Raw genomic sequence first — 23,201 nt, 5'->3', positions numbered from 1 at the left:
GGCATTATTATATTTTTCTCTGAAATCTTATCAAATACGTCACTCGCATATGTTAGTTTAAGTTTACTTTTTCCCCATTCCATCTTCCATTCTTTCGTAATAGTCGTGTGTATGAAAGTTAAGAAAGCTTTTAGTGCTGTATCCCGAAAGATGTGTTACTGAAGGACTTCGTTGTAGTGCTTTGAACGAAGTAGGAAGGGAAAGTGTAAAGGGTGTTTTGGCTGAATATAGGATTCAGTACAAGATGCTACGCTAGTTATCTGCCAATAATATGATTTGTTCTTTCTAGAGACCCCTTTTATATATTTTCTCTGACTTCTTACTTCAGGATGGTATTTGAGACAGCTTCTTATATCGCCTTCTAGAAAGGAATCTAAGTACGAAAGGGAAGAGCAGTGCATTTAGTCGTATCTAGAACTCACACAAAAAGGGAAAAAACTTAAGGAAGATGGAGAAGGGGGAAAGCAGGAAAGATTTCATCGCATTCATCACTTACCAGCTAGAATCCTTTCCAAAATAAATAGATTAGATTACAATTTCTATCGGACTTTTACGTATTTTGAATGAAGCACCACCCTATTTCCAATTCGGTTATTGCAATTTATGTTGCACAATTTCTTCTTAATAATCCAAAATCCAGTACGTCAGGTTTAAATTTGTTTTACTTAAGCTTTTATTACATGGGAGATAAAACTGTGACGAAGAATAATCAGCATTCCAACGTAATTACCTTTTTTTGTTGAAATGAACAGCAAATTCATTCTCCAAATATACTAGAGTTTTCCCAAATTTGCTAAATGATTGCACACTGTTCTGATTGAATTCCTGGAAAATGATTTGACGAAAGAACTGAATATCCACCGTAATTACATGAACCGTTATTTAAAAAATAACGAAACATACAGTCAATAATATAAAGTAATAATAGAACTTAAATGAAAATTGGAGGATGCAGAATGTCATAAAATATACCGTAATATATTCCAAATATAGCTGGAAGTCAGGGATTGACAAAAAGAATTAAATGAAAGAAACATTATCATAGTGAACTCCCATCAGTAAGGGATAGGGTTCAATATGGACTTGTGATGTCTTGCAGGTTACAGTTTCAGAGCCATGCAATTGTGATAGACGTTTACTCGTAGAGCACGGGGAAAACATCTCCCTTAAATAAGAACATACTTAAATAAGAAGTTAATGAATTGATTTCATATAGTGAAGATTTTTAGTCACGATTAATATAATCGTATTTTCATTTGGAAATTAATTTTTAAATAAGTTTATCTTTAATTTATTTAAAAACAAAATAAACTGCTCTATTTTTAATTGATAAAATTGTAAAATATTTTCCCCACTTCATTATAATCTCGATTATAAAGATGTTAAGATATCTCTTTTAGTTCACTGAATTCGTTCTTTGAATTAACGAAACAGGTGTATTCTATTGTGCTCAATTAGCCTGTAAAAGCACGATATTTAGTATAAGTAAGAGTTAACTACCAATTAATGTACTTCATCCATTATAATAATCACCACGTAACAGAGTAGTAATTAGTAGCTCTCTCAGTATAAATAATCTGCAAAGGAAGCAACTCTTTTAAAGCCAAGGTTAGGCTCACAAAGGTAAGAAGAAGAGCATCTATCCGTGGCCGATGCTGTACAATCAACGAATATACATTTTCTGTTACTTGAAATATAAGTAAGAAGGGGAGATCCCGCACAAAGGTGAAAGGAGACTTTTTACTCAGGTATTCCCCTCGTATCAAGGGGAATACCTGAGTCGAGAGAAACCCACTTGGGTGTAAGGAGCCCACGTCAGCAGAAAATCTATCCCTCCAAGGAGGGATTAGGAGCAAATCATCCCACACCGGGGCACAAGGAACCCCTGTGTCGTCATAGACAGTGAACCCCGATGCGAAAAATTCTCACACTGTGACCATCCGGCCCACAAAATCAACAATGAAAAATAGTACCAGTTCCTGACCTCCGTACCATGACTTCAGTCATGGCAGTGTGCTCGTCCTTTTTCCTGTCAGGTGTGCCCTGGTAATTCTGCGGGGACCTTCCCTGATGCATTACCCGGCCACACAGGATTAACTTGATGGGACATCAGACGTCCAAAAACTTAACCACAGGACCGGATCAGTCCGTGTCCTCTTAAGATAAAGTAGATCCTGGCTGCCTCCATGTGGCTAGGGATGGGAGTGAGGGGCTGTGACACAAACCTGCCACAGCCCCCTACTGCTAAATGCCAGGTGCCGGCTAACACACAACGCAAACACAACACTAATGCACACCTAATTACATATTTCATCTATCAGATGCATTTTTTTTTTTTTCCCTTCTCAAAATTCAAAGAACTTAAAAAATTTAAAGAATTTTTTTTTTTTTTTTTTTATTTTATTTTATTTTTTATTTATTATTTTTTTTTTTGTGTGTTAAATATATACGTGAAATTTTGATGCTCTTTTTTTTTTTTTTTTTTAAGTTCTTTTCTAAGCCGGCAACTTGGCAAAAAGCCTAACAAACGGCGGATATAGGGGAAACCCTGGAAGCCGCTAATAACTTACAAATACACTTTCTGTACACTTTCTGTCAGGAGATATAGGTCCAATCACTTCTCAGTACAGCGCAAGGTTCTTATCAGAGCCTTGCGCTTTACTGGTATCAGACTGATGTCAGATTCTCTATAGAATCAAGTCACCAGGATCTCACTCCATCCGATTAAACTCAGCCAATCTATTAAAAAGCCCATCAAATTCCTCACAGACGCGATGGGAATCGAATTTGTATAAACAATGAATGCAATGATCGGATTTGTTATTAACCTTACTCTTAAGAGCAATTCCAAAACTGGTACGAGGGGGTGGCTTATCGATTATCTCATCACATATGAATATCCACAGATATCAATAGTAGAAAAAGAATTATGTAGAGAAAACTCCCTGCCGTGGAGAGTACCATTAACCGAGTACTTTTTTCAAACTTTAATATCGTATAAGAAACCTACTGAATTACTTCATTTCCATCGTTAACATGCAATATGCAGATCCTAAACTAGAACAAATTATTTCCACATAAATAGAATTATCATCATTCTCAGAAAACGAATTAGAAGTAATGATGTCAGTGTAATTTGCATAATAATTTCTTTAGGTAATTAAATGCAGTAGTTCCCTTTTATCTTCCTTATGTATAGCATAAGTTCATTAATTGTGAATATTCTAAGAACTTTTGAGCACCTCAGAAAGGTTTCCGTTTCAAAACGGAATTCATTTAGGCAAGATACAGTATGTGGATATTAAGCAGCAGAAATGTTGCAGTGTACCATGAATAGGATTGGTTGGAGAACTGCAACGTTGGATAAAACGAGAATCGTTGCTTACAGTTGTCTTACTACTGCGCATGTCAACAATATTCATATCGTGCTGTGGCTTGATTTTTCCTGTAAAGATCAGTTTTTGTTCCGTTGGAATCCGGAAAGTTTTGATTGAACTATGTCCCTTTGAGCGAATCAGTGTTTTAACCCTTTGGCGACTTGTTCCATCGATAATTTTGACTAGAGTTCACCAGTACAGTTTTTATCAAGCATTTGTCTGTCACTGAAATTTTGATAAACGAACTTCGTGAATAAATTTGGGAGGAATTAAAAATAAAATGGTGTCCCCAATTTTTAATTGATTCAGTCTGTAAATGGCATCTGAGTTCAGTCTGTCTGTCTGGAAAAACAGAGTTTACTTAATTTTTTTAGATTTATATTTTATGAGTAGAATTTGTCGCTCTAAAGTGATTCGATTGTCTCAAAATCCTTCCGAAGGAGGATTTATTTCTTGTTGGCACTATTCTGCGGAAATAAGAAAAAATTGGCTTTATGACCGCATCAGATTTTCATAAAATGGAAAGCTAAAATTACTAAAAATAATATATAAATAAATGTAACAATTGTTTAATAATGTCACCGTTGTGAAGCCATCCTATAAATCATATTATGCAAAGCAGGAAAGAATAATCCATGACAAAGTGTAATGACCTAGAAAGTCCTAGATAAAGCGGAGTGTTTGCTTATTTGTTTTTTATTCTTAATGTGGGCATAAGGGGAAAAGAAGGAAACAGCGTGGTACGGCTTTATCGTTTGCCAACGTCATAAATGCCCTCTTCCGTGATTTATTTGAACTACTTGACTAACCATACCATATAAACACAGACTAGATCTATAAATAACGAAATACTGTGTAGTTTAAAGTTGGAAAGTTGACAATTGTGGCGCTTGTCTGTCGTTCGAAATTCCACGCTCCAGAAATACATAAATTCAAAAAAGCATAAAACATTAAAAACAAAAATCTACTAACTAAAAGTTTACGTAGTTATGTTTCCATAATTTACACAACTGCTTTTCTTATCTTCCAGTAGATGCACTAATTATTAATTTGGTTTTTCAAGGAAATTAGTAATATTAGAAAACTAAATTTTTGACAATATTTAATTTTTGTAAACTAATTAACTATGGTGACAATGCACATTTGAACTTTTGGAATTGTAGGAAAAATCGAAATATAAAGTTATCTTAAAAGTAATACAGCCTTTAATTAGGAGGGATTTTAAACTTAAAATAATTTACACTCAGCAGATAGGAAACTGTGCTGTCCCTTAAAATATTCTAAATAAGAAGAAATAAAAGATGAATAGTTGGGATGGACGATAAGGCATCATTAGGATGCTTTATCTAGGTAATACTAGACTTAACATTAATTCACTAAAAGTATTTCATTAGAGATAGGAAGTGAAAATATAACTGCAAGTGTGGATCTTACAAACATGCACACTTCGATAGCTGAAGAGCTTGCTATAATAATCTTCCATCCTTCATCTTAAGATTACAAAATAAGGCTAACATTATCGAACAATCCCTTCCTAAGGGGAATTAGATTAATAAAAAAATCTGTTGTAGGATTGGTGTGATTTACCATGATACGATAACTTTTATTTCTCATTGCATGGATGCTTTATATTGAGATAATCACTGCCATCATGGCAGGAGAAAGTCTGATAAGAGTAACACGATGATCATGTTTGTAGTGATGTTCACAGAAACAGTTGCTTAAGTAAATGGACAAGGATTAGTACCATTTCCGTCTGTAACACTTCAATCGAGAACTATACAAACATCGTGTACATCTTATAACAAGAAGCTTATCGATACTTATCTTACTTCCTCGATAACCGAGAAGCAGAAATCACTTACACCAATCCTTGAGTACCTCAACTGGTATTACGAAAGTGTTGAATTGTTGTGGTAATTTAATTCAGTTGGTAAATTACGAGAATGAATTAATTTTGAGGGCAAAATCAGTTTGTCACTAACTTAACCTCGTTATGTTTCGTTTAATTTCAGAAATGCTTATTTGATATTACGAGGCTTAATTCGTTTTGAAGTTACTAATGGCTAAATGGAAATAAAATCGTTTGTTATATATTCGCAGCCGTTCCATTTTTTATCGATTTCTTAGATTGTGTTATTTTCTTGAAAATGTCCATATTTCAAAGTATAACGGTTTCATAGTTTTTTTTTTATTTTTTTTATTTCAGATTTCTACCATGTGGCATCAAATCTTAGCAGTTCTGTGTTTAGCTACCATAGCTTGCTCCGCTCCTCGTGTACGCAGTCCTCCAAGTCCCGAATCTAGTTCTTCACTCCAAGCTGCATTGGAAAGGATGAATACCGATTACACAGGAAAGCGTGGTTGGAACGCTCTCTCAGGTCTCTGGGGAAAACGATCACCGACTAATGATGAAGGGAAGCGTTGGAACCAGCTGTCGGGCATGTGGGGGAAGAGATCAATGAACGGTCCATCTGTAGCCGGGATAAAAAGAGACTGGAACGATTTGTCTGGTATGTGGGGCAAACGTGGATGGAATAACCTTGCCGGAGTCTGGGGTAAGAGGGAAATGAATGGCTTGACCGACTTGGAAAAGAGAGGGTGGAACGACCTCAGTGGAGCTTGGGGAAAACGGGGCTGGAACGATCTCAACGCCGTCTGGGGAAAACGGGGATGGAATGATCTGAACGCTGTCTGGGGAAAACGACGAGACTATCCATGGGTTCCAAGTGAAAGATCTTGGGAAGACTTATCGGACATGGGTAAGGAATTTAACTGCAGTACTTTTCTTAAATATTTAACTCATTCCATTAATTTTAGTGTTTAAAGGTTGGATCCAAAAAGATCACGATGTGTACGACTATGTACACATACAATATTCTTGTATGTGTAAGCGATCGTGTTATTATTAAGTGCTATTAATTCCGATTTTGGATCGAATTCTTGGCTCCTAGAGTTGGATCCAAACCTAATTCTTAATTAAAAGTCAAGGTAAGAATTCTCTAATTTCTAACGTTACTTATTTTGAGTAACAAATTGCTTATTGCTCTTTTATTCAATTATCACTATCAGTTTAATATTCTTATTTTTCTTGCAATATTCACTTTTGAACTACTTATTTTTTCGGCAGACTTTGTATCTTGTATATAACCTAAAACAACTTAATAATACGGAAAGTAAATAACAAGAATGCAGGTCACCTTTACCAAAAGTGCTACACAGCGTTAAAGTGGAACATATTTTAGAGAATTTTAACCAACCTCCATTATGCGACCCACTTGGATCACAAATGTCACACACAGGTCGATCACGTTATCCAACGTACCTCCGGTGAAGTAAAATGTCTGCTTTGCATACGTGCCGTAGAAGTATAAATGTGTAATCATATCGTGCACGCACGAATGTGTAATTCTCAAATATCTTTGAACACCGTCGACTTTAAAATAAAATAATAAAAATCCCAAATTAAATCATCGCAAGGAAATACTTTAAATCTCAGCCGGAGGTACTCTTGATTAGAGTAGCACAACTTGTTACATACAATTCCTTTATACACATTTTATTGTTATTGCATCCAGTCATTAAAAATTCAGAGTTCAGATCGATGAATCCGACCAGTCCACTTTCTGTTAGTAAGAGATAAACGCCGTTATTTAATATTGTAAATTTATATTCGTCCTGATTTTTTCCAAAGAATTTGTAAAAATCAGGATGAAATACACAAACGTTAAAAATATAGCGAAAACAGAACCACAATACGCACTAAGAGGACTTTGCAATAGGATCTTAATGGGAGCAAGCATTGATCTTGGACATGAACCATGACAGGTTCATGCCCAAGAGAATGTAGTCAGTCAATTATAGATGCGTGGATATGTGTACAGCAAGCAAATTTTGTTACATGTGACAAGCATGGAAGGAGCCGAGTTATGAGGGGGTTTTACGAGGCATGGTCGTTGGTTCAAGACAGGGAGGCCGGTCCATCTCTTCAGTTGAGGTTTTTTGACGTACCGTTGTGCGAGTGTAGAAAAGTGGCAGATCTAATGATGGATGAATTGTGAGAGAGACAGGTATAATGGCTCGTACGGAACAATCGGACGGTTACGATGGGGAAAGCCTGACCAGATGGTAAACGTGAGGCAGTTAAAAACACTTTGCAAAATAACTATTCGACGTATCGCTATCAGATGAGATTTCAAAGCAGACGGCCGAATTGACATTACCTATGGACCAAGTGTCGTAAATAGCACACCGTCGCTGGACAGCGGAAAAATAGAAGAAAGAGTGATGGTCAGTGGAATCGTGTTTCCTTTCGTATTACATCCGAAAAAGCGTAAGTGGGAATGAAAAATAGAGGTGTTGGACTTCCACATGACTGTTGTCGAAATGCTAGTGGCTACAGTGGCGATGTTGTTGCTGTCCCCTTACAATGATATGTTCCAACAGGATAATACACCGTTCCCTCATAAAATTGTGGAATGAGTTCAAACGGTCGTGAGACGTAATCGTCAACGGTCGAATGTGGGATTATATACAGAATTAGATCCATATGTATATGTGCGTTCAAGAACCAATCAATGTGTTGAAGCTGCTTGCAAACCCCTCGTGGTTGGCTTTATATTAGGTAGGCGGTCCTATTTCAATATACTTCAGTGCATATTAGACAAGGAATACACTTTTGTAAAACTTTTGCATATAAAGTACATCTTCAGTGTATAAGGAACTGGACGAAGTGGTCTCTCTTATTGGAGACTGAGGGAGACGAATTATTTTGTAGCCAACATCTAGACTAAATCGATAAAAACGGGAACAGTGCTGCCGGATATTTGGAACTCTAAAATCTTTATGCCCATTAGAGGATTCTGGAAGGAGGGGGGGGGGGATTTCTTCTAGTTTATGTATATTTTTTAATATAATTATAAAGGCTGAGGGTTGGTGTTTTTACAAATGTTTCATATTGTTTGTATTTCCTATTTTTGTCTCATTTCTTCAAAATCCATATAGTGAAATCTTAACAAGAAAAGAAATGTATATGGCAGTCGGAAAAGGTTTCTATGAAACGAAAATAAAAATTTTGGCCGCCCCCCAACGAGATTCTTGAACATCCTCCCCGCAATAATACGAAAACAATCGTAAAGATCCCGTGACTCGTCACCGCCTTCCCCCATGCGGGAGCAGACCTAGAGGTATAGTAGTTTTGCCAATGTTTTAAGAAAAATATTAGTTTCTTTCTTTGAGAGGGTTCTTGTAATAATAAGGACTCGTGTCTGTATTCAATCGCTTCGGATTTTGTGTTATTTTTTTCTATTGGTTAGTATCACGCCAACAGGCTGGATTTTATAATCACAATCCAATTCAAAGATGAAATGCATACGTACTGACTTCAATCTCTCATTGAGGTCTTAAGACAGATTTTTAATTTCATTTCTCTTTAAAACACAATTTTTTACCAACTACTTAACTTCTTTAGCTAGCCCTTCTCTCAGCCATGTCACTTCTATTACCTCTTTTACCTGATAACTTTCTATCACAATTTCAACTGCACCTCTACAACAATTCCTCTCTTCTCTCCAACAGAATCCTACTAATCGTATCTTTTTGATTCGCCTAACTACACGTCAACAGTTAAACTCTTTCTTACGGCAACCACAGAACTATCCATTCCTATTCCCTTCCACCACATTCAAAAAGTATCACTCTGAATCATTGCTTAACTATAAGAAATGATTCGGATTGGTACTATCTAATAGAGTTTTCGCGTTTTTCCAAGTTTTGATTTAAGATGTTAAGTTACAAATTTAGATGTGTCACCATGAACTGTACTTCTCGATTCTGCTAACTTTGACGTTTGACTTTTAGCTCCCGCGAGGAGCTGACTGCGACTTATTTAAGGCTTTTTACAATTGAATTGTCTCAAAGTCTGTTGCAACTACGCCCCGTCTATTAAGCCTGAAGTTTTCTAAGTTTACCAAGCTTAATAATAGCAAAAATGGGGCAGACAAATCTATTTAAATTAATCGAATAAGTTTATATAAACTTTGTAATTTACTGAACTATATTTCGCTAAATAATATGATAGATTAGTTGCGAAACTTGGTGAAAGGAATACAGAAAATATCCCAGTAAAATAGTGGTAAAGGTAAACTGCAGCCATTATCAATCCACTGCAGGATGGAAGCCTCCTTAACGATTCATGTTGAGCGAAATGGACCATAATCTTCAACGCTGGTCCAGTGCGGGTTCTCAGATCGATCGTATTCAGCAATCAGGGGCTTGAATCCCGGCTCTTCTCAAAGAGCATGTGCTACTGCACTCCCGCTCCAGTTGGCTACAGAGGCCTATAGTGGTAGGGATTAAAAAGAAATTATGGAAAATACAGTCGAAAGCAAAATGAATTAACTGAAAATTAAAACATTATAATTTGCTGCGTATGTGCCTCTTTACACTATTCTTAATAAATGACAAATTCCATTATTCGAATAATCCGTAGTACGCATTCATTGGCACATCGATTCCCAAAATAAACTTGGACACGCCAGTGTTATTTGGGTTGACTCATTTTGAATTTTAACAAGGGATGGCAAGGAAGGCCATGGTGCATCAATAGAGTGCACGCTACGCTACCTGTTATGATCATGGATAATCCTTCTGTTCATTTCCACCTTTTTAAGTACACATTTGCGCTCTATATCAGTAAACAGCACTGAAACAGCTGCATTCTTCTTTCATCGGTTACACCGATGAGCCAAAACATTATGACCAGCGAGTCGTTATGCAAATCGAAGCAACTGCATGTGAACTACGGCGCGTGCACGGTTCGGGACAAAGTATAAAAAACACCTGATACTGAGCTCCGTTAATCAGTGTTACTCTTGTTCTTAAAAGGAACGGTAGTGGTGAACTTAAGCGAGTTTGACAAAGGCCAAATTTTAATAGCCAAACGACTGGTTTAGAGCATATCCGAAAAGGCACGGCTAGTAAGATGTTCACGGTCAGCCGTGGTTAGTACCTACCGAAAGTAGTCCGAGGAGGGGGAAAACCACGAACCGCCGGCGAGATGTTAGACGACCACGGCTCATCGATGCTCGAGGTGGGCGAAGGTTCTCTCGGATGGTACGTGGCAACAGAAGGCGACTGTGGCGCAACTTGCCGGTAATTTGAATGCTGGTGACGGGAGTAATGTGTCACAATACATCGAACCCTGCTGAAAATGGGGCTGCGTAGCCGCAGGTCGCCCCGACTGCCCATGATAACCACGGTTTACCTGGACTCCATAATGGGCATGCGAGCATCGAAACTGGCCCTTGAGCGATTGGAAGAAGGTCGTCGTGTCCGATGAATCACGTTTTATGTGCACCATGTGGGTGGCCGGGTACGTGTGCGTCGTTTACCTAGAGAAGTGATGGCGCCTGGATGCACTGTAGGACGAAAACAAGCCGGCGACGGCGATGTCATGCTTTGGGCGATGTTCTGCTTGGGCCAGTCATCCATGTGCCGTCAACCATCTACCTAAACATCATTGTCTGCGCGGTAGCACAGTGGTATCGTCACCGTCCTCCCCACACCGGGAGGAAAAGACCCGGGTTCGAATCCCGTCGATGACGCGAGGAACTTGAATGAGCTTTTTTCACTCCGTGGCTCAGTTAGTCGGCATCAGGCGTAGATAGCAAGATATCCCCCAGAAACTGGGGTTTTTCGTCCAGCAAACAGACAAATCGCCCAAATAACACACGCAATTAACAGACATAAAACACAGCACGGCAGATGAATTTCATTATTCGGGTGGCCTAAATATAATAGTTAGTACATAAACATCATTGCTGACCAGGTACACCCTTTCACGGCAACGGTCTTCCTCTCTGGCGGTGCTATCTTTCAGCAGGATAATGCGCCGTACCACACCGCCCGGATTGTTCGAGACTGGTTCGCGGAACTTGATCCACGTTCAAATTTGGTGAGCTAGTTTTCATGCGGCATATTGATTCTAAATAGCAGCCTCCTTTGCAGCTTCATTTATATTTCAGTGCTACCTCACCACAATCTACAATACTGGCACAATGAAAAAATGTCCATTTGAAAGATGGAGGATTCCTCTCAAAAGCCATAAGGACTAAACTAATAGGGCATTTCACCGATAAAGTACCGTAGAAAATTGTAGGAATGCGAGGTGAGCAAATTTATGGACGTCCATTATTGCATCTTCACGTTCTATGAGTATATTTGGATACCTGTAAGCCTTTTAATTCTCTAGTGTACAGCTTTATAAGGAAACTTCGCTTTTCATTTGAACATTGAATAATATTTTGCAAAAAATTCAGAAAGTAGAAGTTCTACAAATGTTGAGGTGAACTCGTGGTCCACTCAAACTTTATGAAGATAAACGGCCATACATTATTAACAACATTCGCGTGTATCAAACTTAACCATTCTGTGGGTTTGCGCGCTATACTTTTTCTTTAGCCTCTGTAATAATTCCCCAGCCTAGTTAATTACAGTGTTTCATAAAAACTTGGATGTAGTTTACCGTGTGATTAAACTCAGATGCTTAAAACTGAGTAATTAGTTATAAAGTAAGGTGTAATGGGTTTCTTGTGCTAAACACTTTCTTTTACCTCGACACTACCTAAATGTTTTCCATAAGCCATTTTTTATTATAAAAGTTAGACCCACGGGCATTGGATTAGTCTACGGTACATTCATTTTTTGAAATCAGTCTCCATTAATTACTTAAAAAACAGAAAGAATAAACTATTAGAAAAACAGTAGTCGAACTTTAAACTTCGAACTACATAAAAACAAACATTGCTGAATTTGTAGAAACTTTTTCTGGTCCACTTAAAAATTAAATACTGAAACATATTGGAAACAGGTTTTTTTTTTTCGCTAGAGAATTTTAAACATCGAATATTAATGCGAAATAAGTTTATCATACACTGGGGCCATGTCAAGAATTGTTCTCCTGTGTGCAAACAACATGCCACAATTGCGATATATGGTTCACTCCTGAGAGCGAATGCTGCAGCTCCAACCTTCCACTATTTTAGCAGTTGGATTACTGATTGCACGTATAATTCATATGCATTTTTCATATTCAGCAAAACGCTCTCTTCACAAATATTTCAGGTGGTAGGACTGATATGTGCTCAATCATTTTTACAGTATTGTAATTCCCTTTTCAACGATAAGAGTGGATAATTTCGTGCGGTTCCCTTGAGTACGCAGTCTTTTGTGGAGTGCAGGCGTTTTACATGACTGGAGCAGCTGATTTTCACACTTCGAAGGAGTACCTGATCCCTGGATAGAAGAATTGTACTGATGTATCTTTAGGTAACCGCATAGACCTTCAAGTAAAGCAGATGTTGATACGTTACCATCGTAAGAGGCCAACCACCATGAGTAGATACTAGAGATGGTGGTCAGTTCAGAGCTTTGGATCAAAAATTGCCTAAAAGGTCTGTGTGTTTCGCATTTACTGGAATAATCTTACTATTGAAGGATGGGCGGAATCACTGCGAGAACAGGCTTGAGTTTAAGCAGCAATTTCTCAGATTCAGTTGGATTAATTTTAAGATTGAATTGTGAAAGGTATTTCCCGAGTTTGTTAGGCTAAGATTTATTTTTTTGGCAATTATACCATGATCATCCGTTTGTAGGATGTGTGTCAGCAACTTCATATCTGCATAACACTTGTTTTTCCACTTTGTTAGAAGGATTATTAATCTGGCGGTGATGGAATCCCCATTTGTAGAAAAAATAGTGACAGGGAATCTGTTACGTGTACATATTCTTTTAAAAGTAGGGAAAATGTTTCAGGATTTATTTTTGAATGCTACTTGAATAACGCCAGTATGTCATCTTTTATGCATGTGTACTTTTAAGTTTTAAAAAATATTTTTACAGACTGCAGTAGCCATTTTGAGAGAATACCGGGTTTCGTGATATTGACTTTATGGGCGTTAGTTATATGAGCGTGCACTGGTTTGAATATAGTTGCCGATTTTAGTGCACAAAAATTTGATTGTAACTTAGAGTGAAATCCAGCGTTCTCATGCGTGTTGCAAAAAGACCGATGTGTATATATACAATAGAAGTAACTAATAGTAGCAAATATGCATAATAAACGATATAACTTCCAGTTATATACAATTCTGCATCTTCTATTGTATATAACTTTGGGATTGCTGCCTCTGTCAAGGTCAGTGAGTGCTGTTATCCTCCCTTCCTCAGGTTAATCAGTCTCAAAGTACAATGTACTCGAATTTATTCAGGATAATTCACGTTAATTCATGTGCCTTCGCTACACTCATGATTACATGGCGCAGAAACAATCTGAAAGATGCAGAATGTGTCACAGTCTGCAAACTGCTGGATTAAGTGCAGTGGCCTGTCTGTATACTTTGTAATCTACGTAGTTTTCTACGAGCCCTGCGCGATTGTTTTTATTTCATGCCCTGGACTTCGAATATTACTGGTATTCTGTATAATATTTCAACAGTACATTTAATTACTTTTTTCCTTACGCTTCTCATTGACGGAAAGCAGACTGAGGGGGATATTCCTCCTCTTAGTAGTTCTTTTATAAGCAATGCCCAAACAATGATCTAAGGCTTTTTAAGAGCGTCCAGCATGTGATGCTGTTCTGCTTAAGGAACACCCTCCTTCTAGAGCTAAGTCAGGTTATTCTAAGGATACAAAATCTCATGAGGCTACTTCTGCAACTACTTCAATTGCTTCTATGAGTTTTGCACTTGGTAATTCAATTGCCCTGGACTTACCCTCAAGTTCCAAGCTTTTTTTCCCTTAGGGAATTGAATCAAATACCTCAGTTAAAGACAGTGCTTCTGGGGATGTTTCTGTCTTCTACAAGAAAATTTAAAAACTGAAAAAAAGACATCGTACCATTTTTCAACTGCGGTGACAATAGTTTTAAGAAAACTGCAGAAAACTACGTTTTAGATAATTGGGCTAACCATGAGACCATCACGACAAAACGAACAATCTTAGATGCAGTGTTCGTTTAAAGTTTCCAGTTTTCGTTTTCATCTACCAGTTAAATCAATAAGCATCTACCGTCCTACTCAAGTTGTTTCTGAAAGTGTTATTTCTTTTTTTTCACAGAATAAATATGATAATGAGGAACCCTGTATTTCCTCAAAATGTCCGCCACTTTGTAGGAAGAAACATACAGTTTTAAATTTGGTGCTCTTTGAAGCATGCTAAATTTGAAATAAATTTCGATTAGCCTGAAAATTGAAGTAACTAATAGTAGCAAATATGCATAATAATGTTTTAATTTTTTTAATGTTTATATACATAATAATGAGAATTATACGCGCATGCGCAGTTTCAAATTTCATTCATTTAATAAACGGTGTTTTAAATTGAAAACAGAAGAGTCTATGAGAACGTTTCTATTTTATGTCTAATGAGTTTTTGCAAACGTTAATTTGAGCGATGCAAAACACATCGCCTGTTTTAAAATTTGAATGTATTTTTTTAAAATTTAATAAGTTACATAAAATAAATAGTGCAATACACTAAGAAAGTAATTATATATATAATAATAATATATATAATTATTATTATATTAATATGGAAAGAAAGAAAGTTAATAAATTGTAACAAACTGTATAATACTTGTGACCCAACGTACTTGCTACATGTAGCAATTATGCATTACAATCATAATGTGTATAAAATATGTTGTATAATATTGAAGACAATTCCAATACCAAGATGGATTTAAAGAAACGCAAGGGATAAAGTAAGGTTAGCAAAGTAAGGTTTGTATATAGAAATATATATATACAAAATTTTTCTTAACTTTTATCATCATTCGATTTATTTATATTCTATTTAAATTACTTAGCATATATTGATCATCACAGAAACAGAGAACTTCTTGTCGTTTTTTGCCTTCATTCTGGGTGGTTGGCCCCAGTTGAAGTCATCTAGATTGTCGGTAAAAAGCGATAATAATAATTTTTTTTTTTAATTAATTAATTTTTTTTTTTTTTTTGCGTTTTCTTAGGTCCCTGATGGTATTATTATTGGATTGATTTACTTTTTCTAATAATATTCTATAGACATTATGGGTGTATTGCATGATTGCTTGCAACTGCATTAACCCATAAGTATTAGTTATTATCTTTTTAACTTTCTTTCTTTCCTTTTTTATCACTAATATAATTATATATATATATACACACACACACACAGGGTGTCTCAAAAATATTGGTTCAAACGTTTTTTTAGGCGCCTCCGTAGCCAGGTGGGAAGGAGCAGCAGTGGTAGCACACGCTTCTTGATTAGACCAGGGTTCGAGCCCGTCACCACCAAATACGGAGGATGCGGAAAGGTCAGGGACCGACCAACGCATATCCCGGAGCAATATGGCCTTAGTTGCTAATGCTCCTAAAAATCAAATAACAAAACAAAACAAACGTTTAGGGGAGGCAGGTAATATCTAAAGGAATGTAAATCGCATAGGAACCATAACCGGAAACGTCACCGTGGGTCGGTACATGGCGCTGTTCATCAGTTCGCGAGAGGGAAAATTTCTGGTTTACTCATTCAAGCAGTAGTCGCCGCACGAAGAGGATGCGTCGATATAAGGTATGTTCGTGTCAGACGGCGCCTGGGATTTCTCCCATCTCCGCTGTATCGAGGATAGTACACTGTCAAGCCAGAGACTTGAAAGTGTGTGGGCCATGTCTGCACCCATTGTTTGTCCGGCTTATTGGCCGCCAGGCCCCTGGTGGGGCCCGACGTTGCCCATACTTTGCCCCGGCAGGTCCTGCCACCTAGTTTCCTGGGATTTCAGAGGCTAAGACCTAAAAAAAAAAAAAAAAAAAAAAAATATATATATATATATACACACACACACGCGTTTGACGTTAATTCTTAAGGAGATTGCCGTTAGGAAATCGCTGGTTGGGGTTGAACGCTAGAAAGATGTGTTAAAAGGCCTAATAGGTCGGGCAGAATTTTGTTGTTATTAAATTTAGACGTGTGGGCTATACGTTAGATAAAAGGTAAAAGTGGGAGGAAGGGGAGGCTGAAAACTGGGGGGATAGAAGTAGAAGTAAGGGGTCGATAGAGGAGATGACCCCTGCTAGACAGTATGGCATGCCCATGCCACACCAGAGGGGAGTTTGGATGGCGGGTGGGGGAGACGAAGAAGAGTTATCTCCCCCTGCCATGGATAAGGTATACAGTTAGAGTGGGGGAAGAGACTGAAGACTGAGACTGGGGGGAAAGGCAGAAGCATGGAGACGATAGAGAAGGCGACCTCAGGTGGTCAGTGAGGCAGGCGCATGCCTCACCAGGTGAAGAGATGGGTTGGCAGGGGAGGGAGGAAACAGAGCATGTCTCCTCTCCCTCCTGCCGGGGATAGGGAATTTAAGATGAATAGGGTAAGGGTACCCCATTCAGCTTGCCATATAGTATTTGGCAGCGGGGCTGCTCGTGGTTCTAGTCTGTTTCCAGGAGCGATCGGACCGAAGCATGATCGTTCATGGGGTGGTTCCCGTCCGTTCTGCAGTCTTTTTTCGTCAAAAGGTCCGGGTTTGATTGTCGGCTTTTGTGGGGTCTTTCTTGTGATACTTCCCATCCATGTGGTGTTTGCGTCAATGTTGTTTATACAGTCATTTCTCATTTATTCAACTTTAGGTCCACTTCAGGGTTTAGTGCCTTAATGATCGGAGGCCATTGGGTTCAGGCGTCTTCCGCAGGATGATTTCCTTCGAGGTTTGTTCATTTCCTTATTGTGTCAGTGGTTGATTGCGGTTCGCTGCGATAAGAGCTCTCCGTCTTGTGAACAGGGCCAGTGCATAGCTGGAGAAAGCCTGATATTCTTCCCTGGTGTCCAAGATGTGGTGCTTCTGGCCGTATGGTAGATACTGTATTTTGGTGATGTATGCACTGCGGAGGTCGTCATACAGCTGGCAATCATGCATGAGGTGCTGCCAGCTCTCCAGTCCCGTGCAGGTGGGATCTTCTTGTAATCCGCGTAGGGATAGCTTTGCATTCAGAGCTCCATGTCCTGTCAGTAGGTATGTGACTTGTAGGCCCTGGGAAAACCAGGGTGGGAAGTTCGGAAAAACCCGGCCAATGTTGGGCAGAAACTTTCTGGTGATTTAGCCTTTTTGCGAGGTGGCCCATCTATCCTGCCACACCTGCAGCAGGTGAGCATGCAGCTTTTTCTTTTCCATAGTCTTGCTATTGATGATGTCGGTGGTGAATCCCAAACATGTCTGTGGGATACCCTTGTTCAGGTGGTGCGTGAGGCCCCGTCGAATGATCTCTAAGTCCAGTGGAAGGACACCAGCAAGGACTTGCAGGGCATGCGTGCTCACTGTGCTGCAAGCTCGAGTAATGGTCAGAAGGATTGATCGGTGAATCGAGTCAATGATTCGTTTATTGACAACAGTTGTGGCTTTTTGATACCTTGCGCCAGATGCATACGTGACTATTGGGGTGAAGATGGTTTTATAGAAAAGACGTAGCACCCGTCTGTCTAGGCCCCAGTCTCTGCGAGTGACTCTGGCAACCAATGCAGTGTATCGTCTGACTTCTGTACGCAAATATTTCAGGTGGTCCTGAAATGATAGATTCGGATCTAGAATCATGCCTAGGTATTTTAGCTGCTTTGAGAATTTAATTGTTTTCTGGTCGATCTTGATTTGTGGAGGCCGCCTGAGGTTGAGGCACCCCTTGAGCAGAATGGAGTTTGTCTTTGCAGGGGATATTCTAAGTTGATTTTTCTTTGCCCATTCCTGAAGGGTGAACAGAGCCCGGTTTGCCAGTGTCTTCAGTTGTGTCCTTGAGTCCACTGTCACATTCGGTAAGAGGTCATCAGCAAAGGCCTGCGATTTTACCTCGTCAAGGTCTATAGCTAGGAAGGAGTCCATTACTATGTTCCGCAGTAGTGGTCCAAGGACCGAACCTGTGGACAGCCGCGAAATGTATCCTTGGAGAGGGTCCCATAGGGAGCAACAATCCTGATGGATCTGTTTGTGAGGTAGCTCTTGATGACCCTGTAGAGGTTGCCTGGGATCCCAGCAACCCGAAGCCTTGCCAAGATGCTTGGCCACCAAAGTGCATCGAAGGCCCCAGCAAAGTCCACGGCAATCACGAGGAAATACTTCTTGGTGCATCTTGTTACTTGTTCTTGTAGGTGTATTAAGGCATCCACGGCTGAGCGACCCCGCCTGAAGCCAAACTGGTTGGGTGAGACCAGGCCAGCCCTGTCATAATATTGCTCTATTCGTCTATAGAGAAGGCGTTCAAGTAGTTTACTTGCGACTGTGAGAAGTGCGATCGGTCTGTACGATTCTGGGAGGTGTGGTGGTTTGGTCGGATTTTTCAGGATTAGTTTGACGTTTTCTTTCTTCCACGAAGTCGGGAAGGTGCCACAGTGAAGACAGAGGTTGAAGAGGTTGAGCAACAGGTTCGGGGAACACTCTACTGTCTTTTTGATGATTTCGGGCTCCAAGAGGTCTGGTCCAGGGCATTTATTTCCCCTAATGAGGGTGGCAGCACTCTTGAGCTCCTCCACGGTGAAGTGAGGTTCTGTCGTTGCTGTTTGATAGCTTTCATTTTCTAAGCAGAGTTCGATCTGCTCTGTTGTCTCCGGTTTTATAGCCGGGTGGAAGACTGTGTCCATGCATCGATATACGAACTGTGAGCTGGCAGACATGCACCTAGTGTATGGATTAGCAGAAGGCAATGGACGAGCCGCTCAACGAATTTATGGAGAACGCTTCCCAGACAGACATGTACCGGACCACCGTTTGTTTGCGCGTGTGCATCAAAATTTGTGCGATTATGGGAGTAGTGTGGCAGACCAAGTTCGACGCGAACTCCCGCCATGGAAGAAAGTGCGTTGAATGCCGTCCAGAATAATCCTACTACCAGCACACGTGTCGTTGCCTCTGCCTTAGGAGTGTCTCGTTGCAGTGTACATCGTGTCTGGCACGACGATTCCTGCAATGAAAAATGGCGAGAAATTTGGCATGATCAGGAAAATAACAAGTTACGAAATATAAAACAGAATCCACAGCTATGGAAATCTAGTTTCCGTTCAAACACACATGAAGAGGTTGTGCTTGCCAGAGCACGTATAGGTCATACCCATCTTACACATCACTATTTATTGCGAGGAAGTAATCCACCACTGTAATTCAACGCTAACCGTAAAACATATTCTTATCGAGTGCACTCACTATCAGTATGCCAGAAACACATCATTCCGATCCCTATCAAATTTAAATGAACCTCTTCAAATTAGACATATGATTGGAGACAACTCCAATTTACCTGAGTTTTTCCACTATCTAAAACAGATTAATATATTTATGCTTCTATAAACCCTTTTATTAATCCTTACTGTGTCTCTCGACAAGAACAGGCGCAATATGGCCAAAGTAGCTCTTGCGCCAAAAAAACCCCAACAACAACGACGATTCCTTATACCCCTTTCATCTACAAATGGTTCAGTTACTGATCCCCCAAAGATCGTCCTGCGCGTGTGGCTTTTGTGCAGTGGTTTCTCCATGAAAATGTTCAAGACTTGAACACTTTCCATCCTGTTTTGTTCACGGATGAGGCTTATTTCACTCGGGAAGCCTTATTCAATCAGCACAATGCTCATGTGTGGGCTCACGACAACCCACAAGATGTGCGCCCCATGCGGCACATAGTGCATAGTATTAGGGTCAGGCGCCCCCTGTGGTTTCCCACATCTGCGCCATATGTACACTGTGAAGAAATACAGAACTGCTGTAAATGCTAGAAAAGTGTTCTGTGTTGAATACGTAGTTTTGCGTTGGGTTCTGTTCTCCTGGCATTTTGCCACAGGGCCCCTGATGGAACCCCACGTTGCCCGCACAAAACGCTAGGAGGTAGCCAGGCTGCCCATTATTCTCTGGCTAGTCTCTGCAGGGTCGCTTAAGCTTCCTGACAGAGACCAATGTAAAAGAAAGAAAAAAAAAAAAGAAGAACGAGTTAGAGCGGGTGGGCTTTAGAGTCAAGAAAGGGGGGACAGGTAGAAATATGGGGGATGAAGAAGGCATCCCCCAGGTATAATGGAATACATCCATCAGGCGAAAGTAAGGGATGGAAGTGGGAGAAAATTTGCCGTGCAAGAGAGCACAAGCGTGATCGCCATGGCAGAATCTTCTTGCTCTTCTCATTCAGGTCTCGTCGTGATGTCAATTTCAGTGGTGATGTCATCCGGTGATCTGTGTCTAAGTCAGTAGGGATATAAATAGGAATGTACCTGTGGTTGTCCTATACTGGATCTTCTTAGATTTGGTGGTGGTGGTGTAGTCTCATTTGCTGGTAGGCCTCTGCATTGATTCCCAAAATATAGGTGGTTGGCTTCTCTTGGTTTTGACGATGATCGGAATAGTGACTATATCCATGGTAGGGTCTTCCATCGTGCGAATAAATCTTGTGCGTAGCGCGTAAAGGCGACATAATAATCTTATTCTCCTTCGAGGATGTGCTGTTCTTGGTTTTTAGGAAGGTAATGTATCCTAGTCAGGAGGAGGCATCTCAAAACTTCATATATTTCGCACTCGTACATCAGGTGGTCCCAACTTTCGAGGGAACCACAGAGGCATTGTGGGTTTTCGGTGATCCCGAGTGCAGTGAGCTTTCCTCTGATAGATCCATGGCCAGTTAACAAAAGTGACGTATAGGCCAGGGGAGAACCATGTGGAAGATTTTGGGTATACTCTTGCTATTGTAGGAATGAATTTTCTGGTGACTTCTCCTTTTGTAGACTGTGTCCACCTAGACTGCCAGACCTGCTGGAAGTATGCAGTGAGGCGCTTCTTCTCGGCCTTGATGTTATTTGAGGGGTCGGTGGTAAAATCCAGACAGGAGATGGCTTCACCTTTGGAAAGCATATAAAGCAAACCACATTTGATGATTTCTAGATCTAGAGGTAGCACCCCGGCCAACACTTGCAAGGAATGTGTGTTGACTGTGCAGCAGGCCCGGGTGATGGTGAGCAGAATGACACGCTGAATCGAGTCAAGCTTCCTCTTGTTAACTGCTGTGGTGGCCTTTGGAATCCAGATACACAAGTGATTATGGGGGTGAACATAGCCTTATAGAAGAGGGTGAGCGCGCGTCGCTTCAATCCCCAGTCCCGAAGTGCGATTCTTGCCACTAGCGCAGTATATTTTCGAATCTTGATATGTAGATATTTCAGGTGTTGTGTGAAAGATAGGTTCCTATCCAAGATCACTCCAAGGTATCTCATCTCAGTTGTTAACCGGCCCATGCGGCACAACATCGCTTCGCAATAAATGTGTGGGCGGATATGGTCGGTGACTGCTTAGTCGGCCCATATCTGTTACCATCCCGCATGAACTCCGCTAAATATCGGATCTTTCTTGAACAAGTTCTACCAGGGTTACTTAACGATGTTCCTTCAAATATGAGACGCAACATTTGGTTTCAACATGACGGGGCGCCTGCCCATTATGGAAGGTGTGTTCGTGACCATTTGAACAGGCGTTTAGGGCGTCGATGGATTGGCCGTGGTGGACCCGTTGCCTGGCCCCCACGCTCACCTGATTTATCGAGCCTTGATTTCTTTCTGTGGGGGGCCCTCAAATCTATCGTGTTTGAATCGCCTGTGGAGACGGAAATTGATCTCCTGGCGAGACTCGTCTGCGCTGCTGCTACTGTCAAAGAAACTCCAGGGGTGTTTGACCGTATCAGCCAATCCATTCTGTGTCGGTGTCACGCATGCATCGCGTCTCATGGTGGAACCTTCGAGCATCTGTTGTAACATCATGAAATGCATCCATCTCGTACTCCATCGTTAATATTATGTCAAATAAATGTTTGTCACTAATTACTGTCTTGTGTCATTTCTGCTTTTTGTGCCCCTGCTACTACTTTCCCGTGACGTTTCCGGTTATGGGTTCCTATGCGATTCACATTCCTTTAGATGTTACCTACCTCCCCTAAACGTTTGTACCAATATTTTTGAGACACCCTGTATATATACAAAAAAAAAAAAAAAAAAAAAAAAGAATATATATATATATATATATATATATATATATAGGGTGATTCACTACCAGTGCGACAAACTTGCAGGAAGTGTAGGGGACACAAAGACGAATCGGAATCACATAGCATGGCAGGGTCCGAAATGCCTTCGTCATGCGGTAGACGACATTGAACGGGAGGTTGCGTGAACAGCGATCCCGCTGGGAGTCTGCATTTGCGAACCGTTTCTGTTGAAGAAACCAAGTAGCAAAAGTCCTCCGGAGTGAATAAACTGCAGGCTCCAATGATTGGACGCGTTGCAGATGGTATGAACTCATTTGGTTTGTTGACAGTATCCTCCATACAGTGGATTGGGAAATACCCAATCGCTCGAGTACTCGTACTCGGATTGCCTTCTGCAAGATGTAGGACATTCTCCTCATTGTCTGGCGTCCTCGTCGTTCGCTCTCGATTAATGGTACCTCTCGTGAAACAACCACTCTCACGTAACCTTCTGTGCACACGTGCGAAAATCGTATGGTGAGGAGCACGCCTGTGCGTGAAACGTTCCTGGTACAAGCGCAGAGCGGCGAGCCCGTTACAGTCCGCAGCTCCATACGCGAGGTGCATGTCGGCCAGTTCAACGTTTGAATACTCGTCCATCCTACTGCTTCGGGAACCGGTTCGGAAATGCTGACTTCCAGCGGGATCACTGTTGACGCGACCTCCCGTTCAACGTTCTCTACCGCATGACGAAGGCATTTCGACCCTGCAATGCTATGTGATTTCGATTCGTCTTTGTGCCCCCTA

The 23,201-nt window shown here is 40.3% G+C and overlaps 1 protein-coding gene across 1 annotated transcript in view; it reads left to right on the top strand.

Moving 5' to 3' along the window:
- Window positions 1-23,201, top strand: part of LOC150077513 (uncharacterized) — a 135,768-nt gene that overhangs the window by 63,506 nt on the left and 49,061 nt on the right. The window contains exon 2 of the mRNA XM_090386120.1: window positions 5,587-6,139. Within this exon, the coding sequence (XP_090242246.1) occupies window positions 5,596-6,139 (544 nt within the window). The 5' untranslated portion in view covers window positions 5,587-5,595. The remainder of the gene's footprint in view (window positions 1-5,586; window positions 6,140-23,201) is intronic.

The sequence above is a fragment of the Mastigoproctus giganteus genome, chromosome 12, assembly GCF_048544385.1.
Source record: "Mastigoproctus giganteus isolate SK-2022 chromosome 12, ASM4854438v1, whole genome shotgun sequence".
In the NCBI taxonomy this organism is placed as follows: domain Eukaryota; kingdom Metazoa; phylum Arthropoda; class Arachnida; order Uropygi; family Thelyphonidae; genus Mastigoproctus; species Mastigoproctus giganteus.
This window is presented reverse-complemented; position numbering and strand designations above follow the sequence as displayed.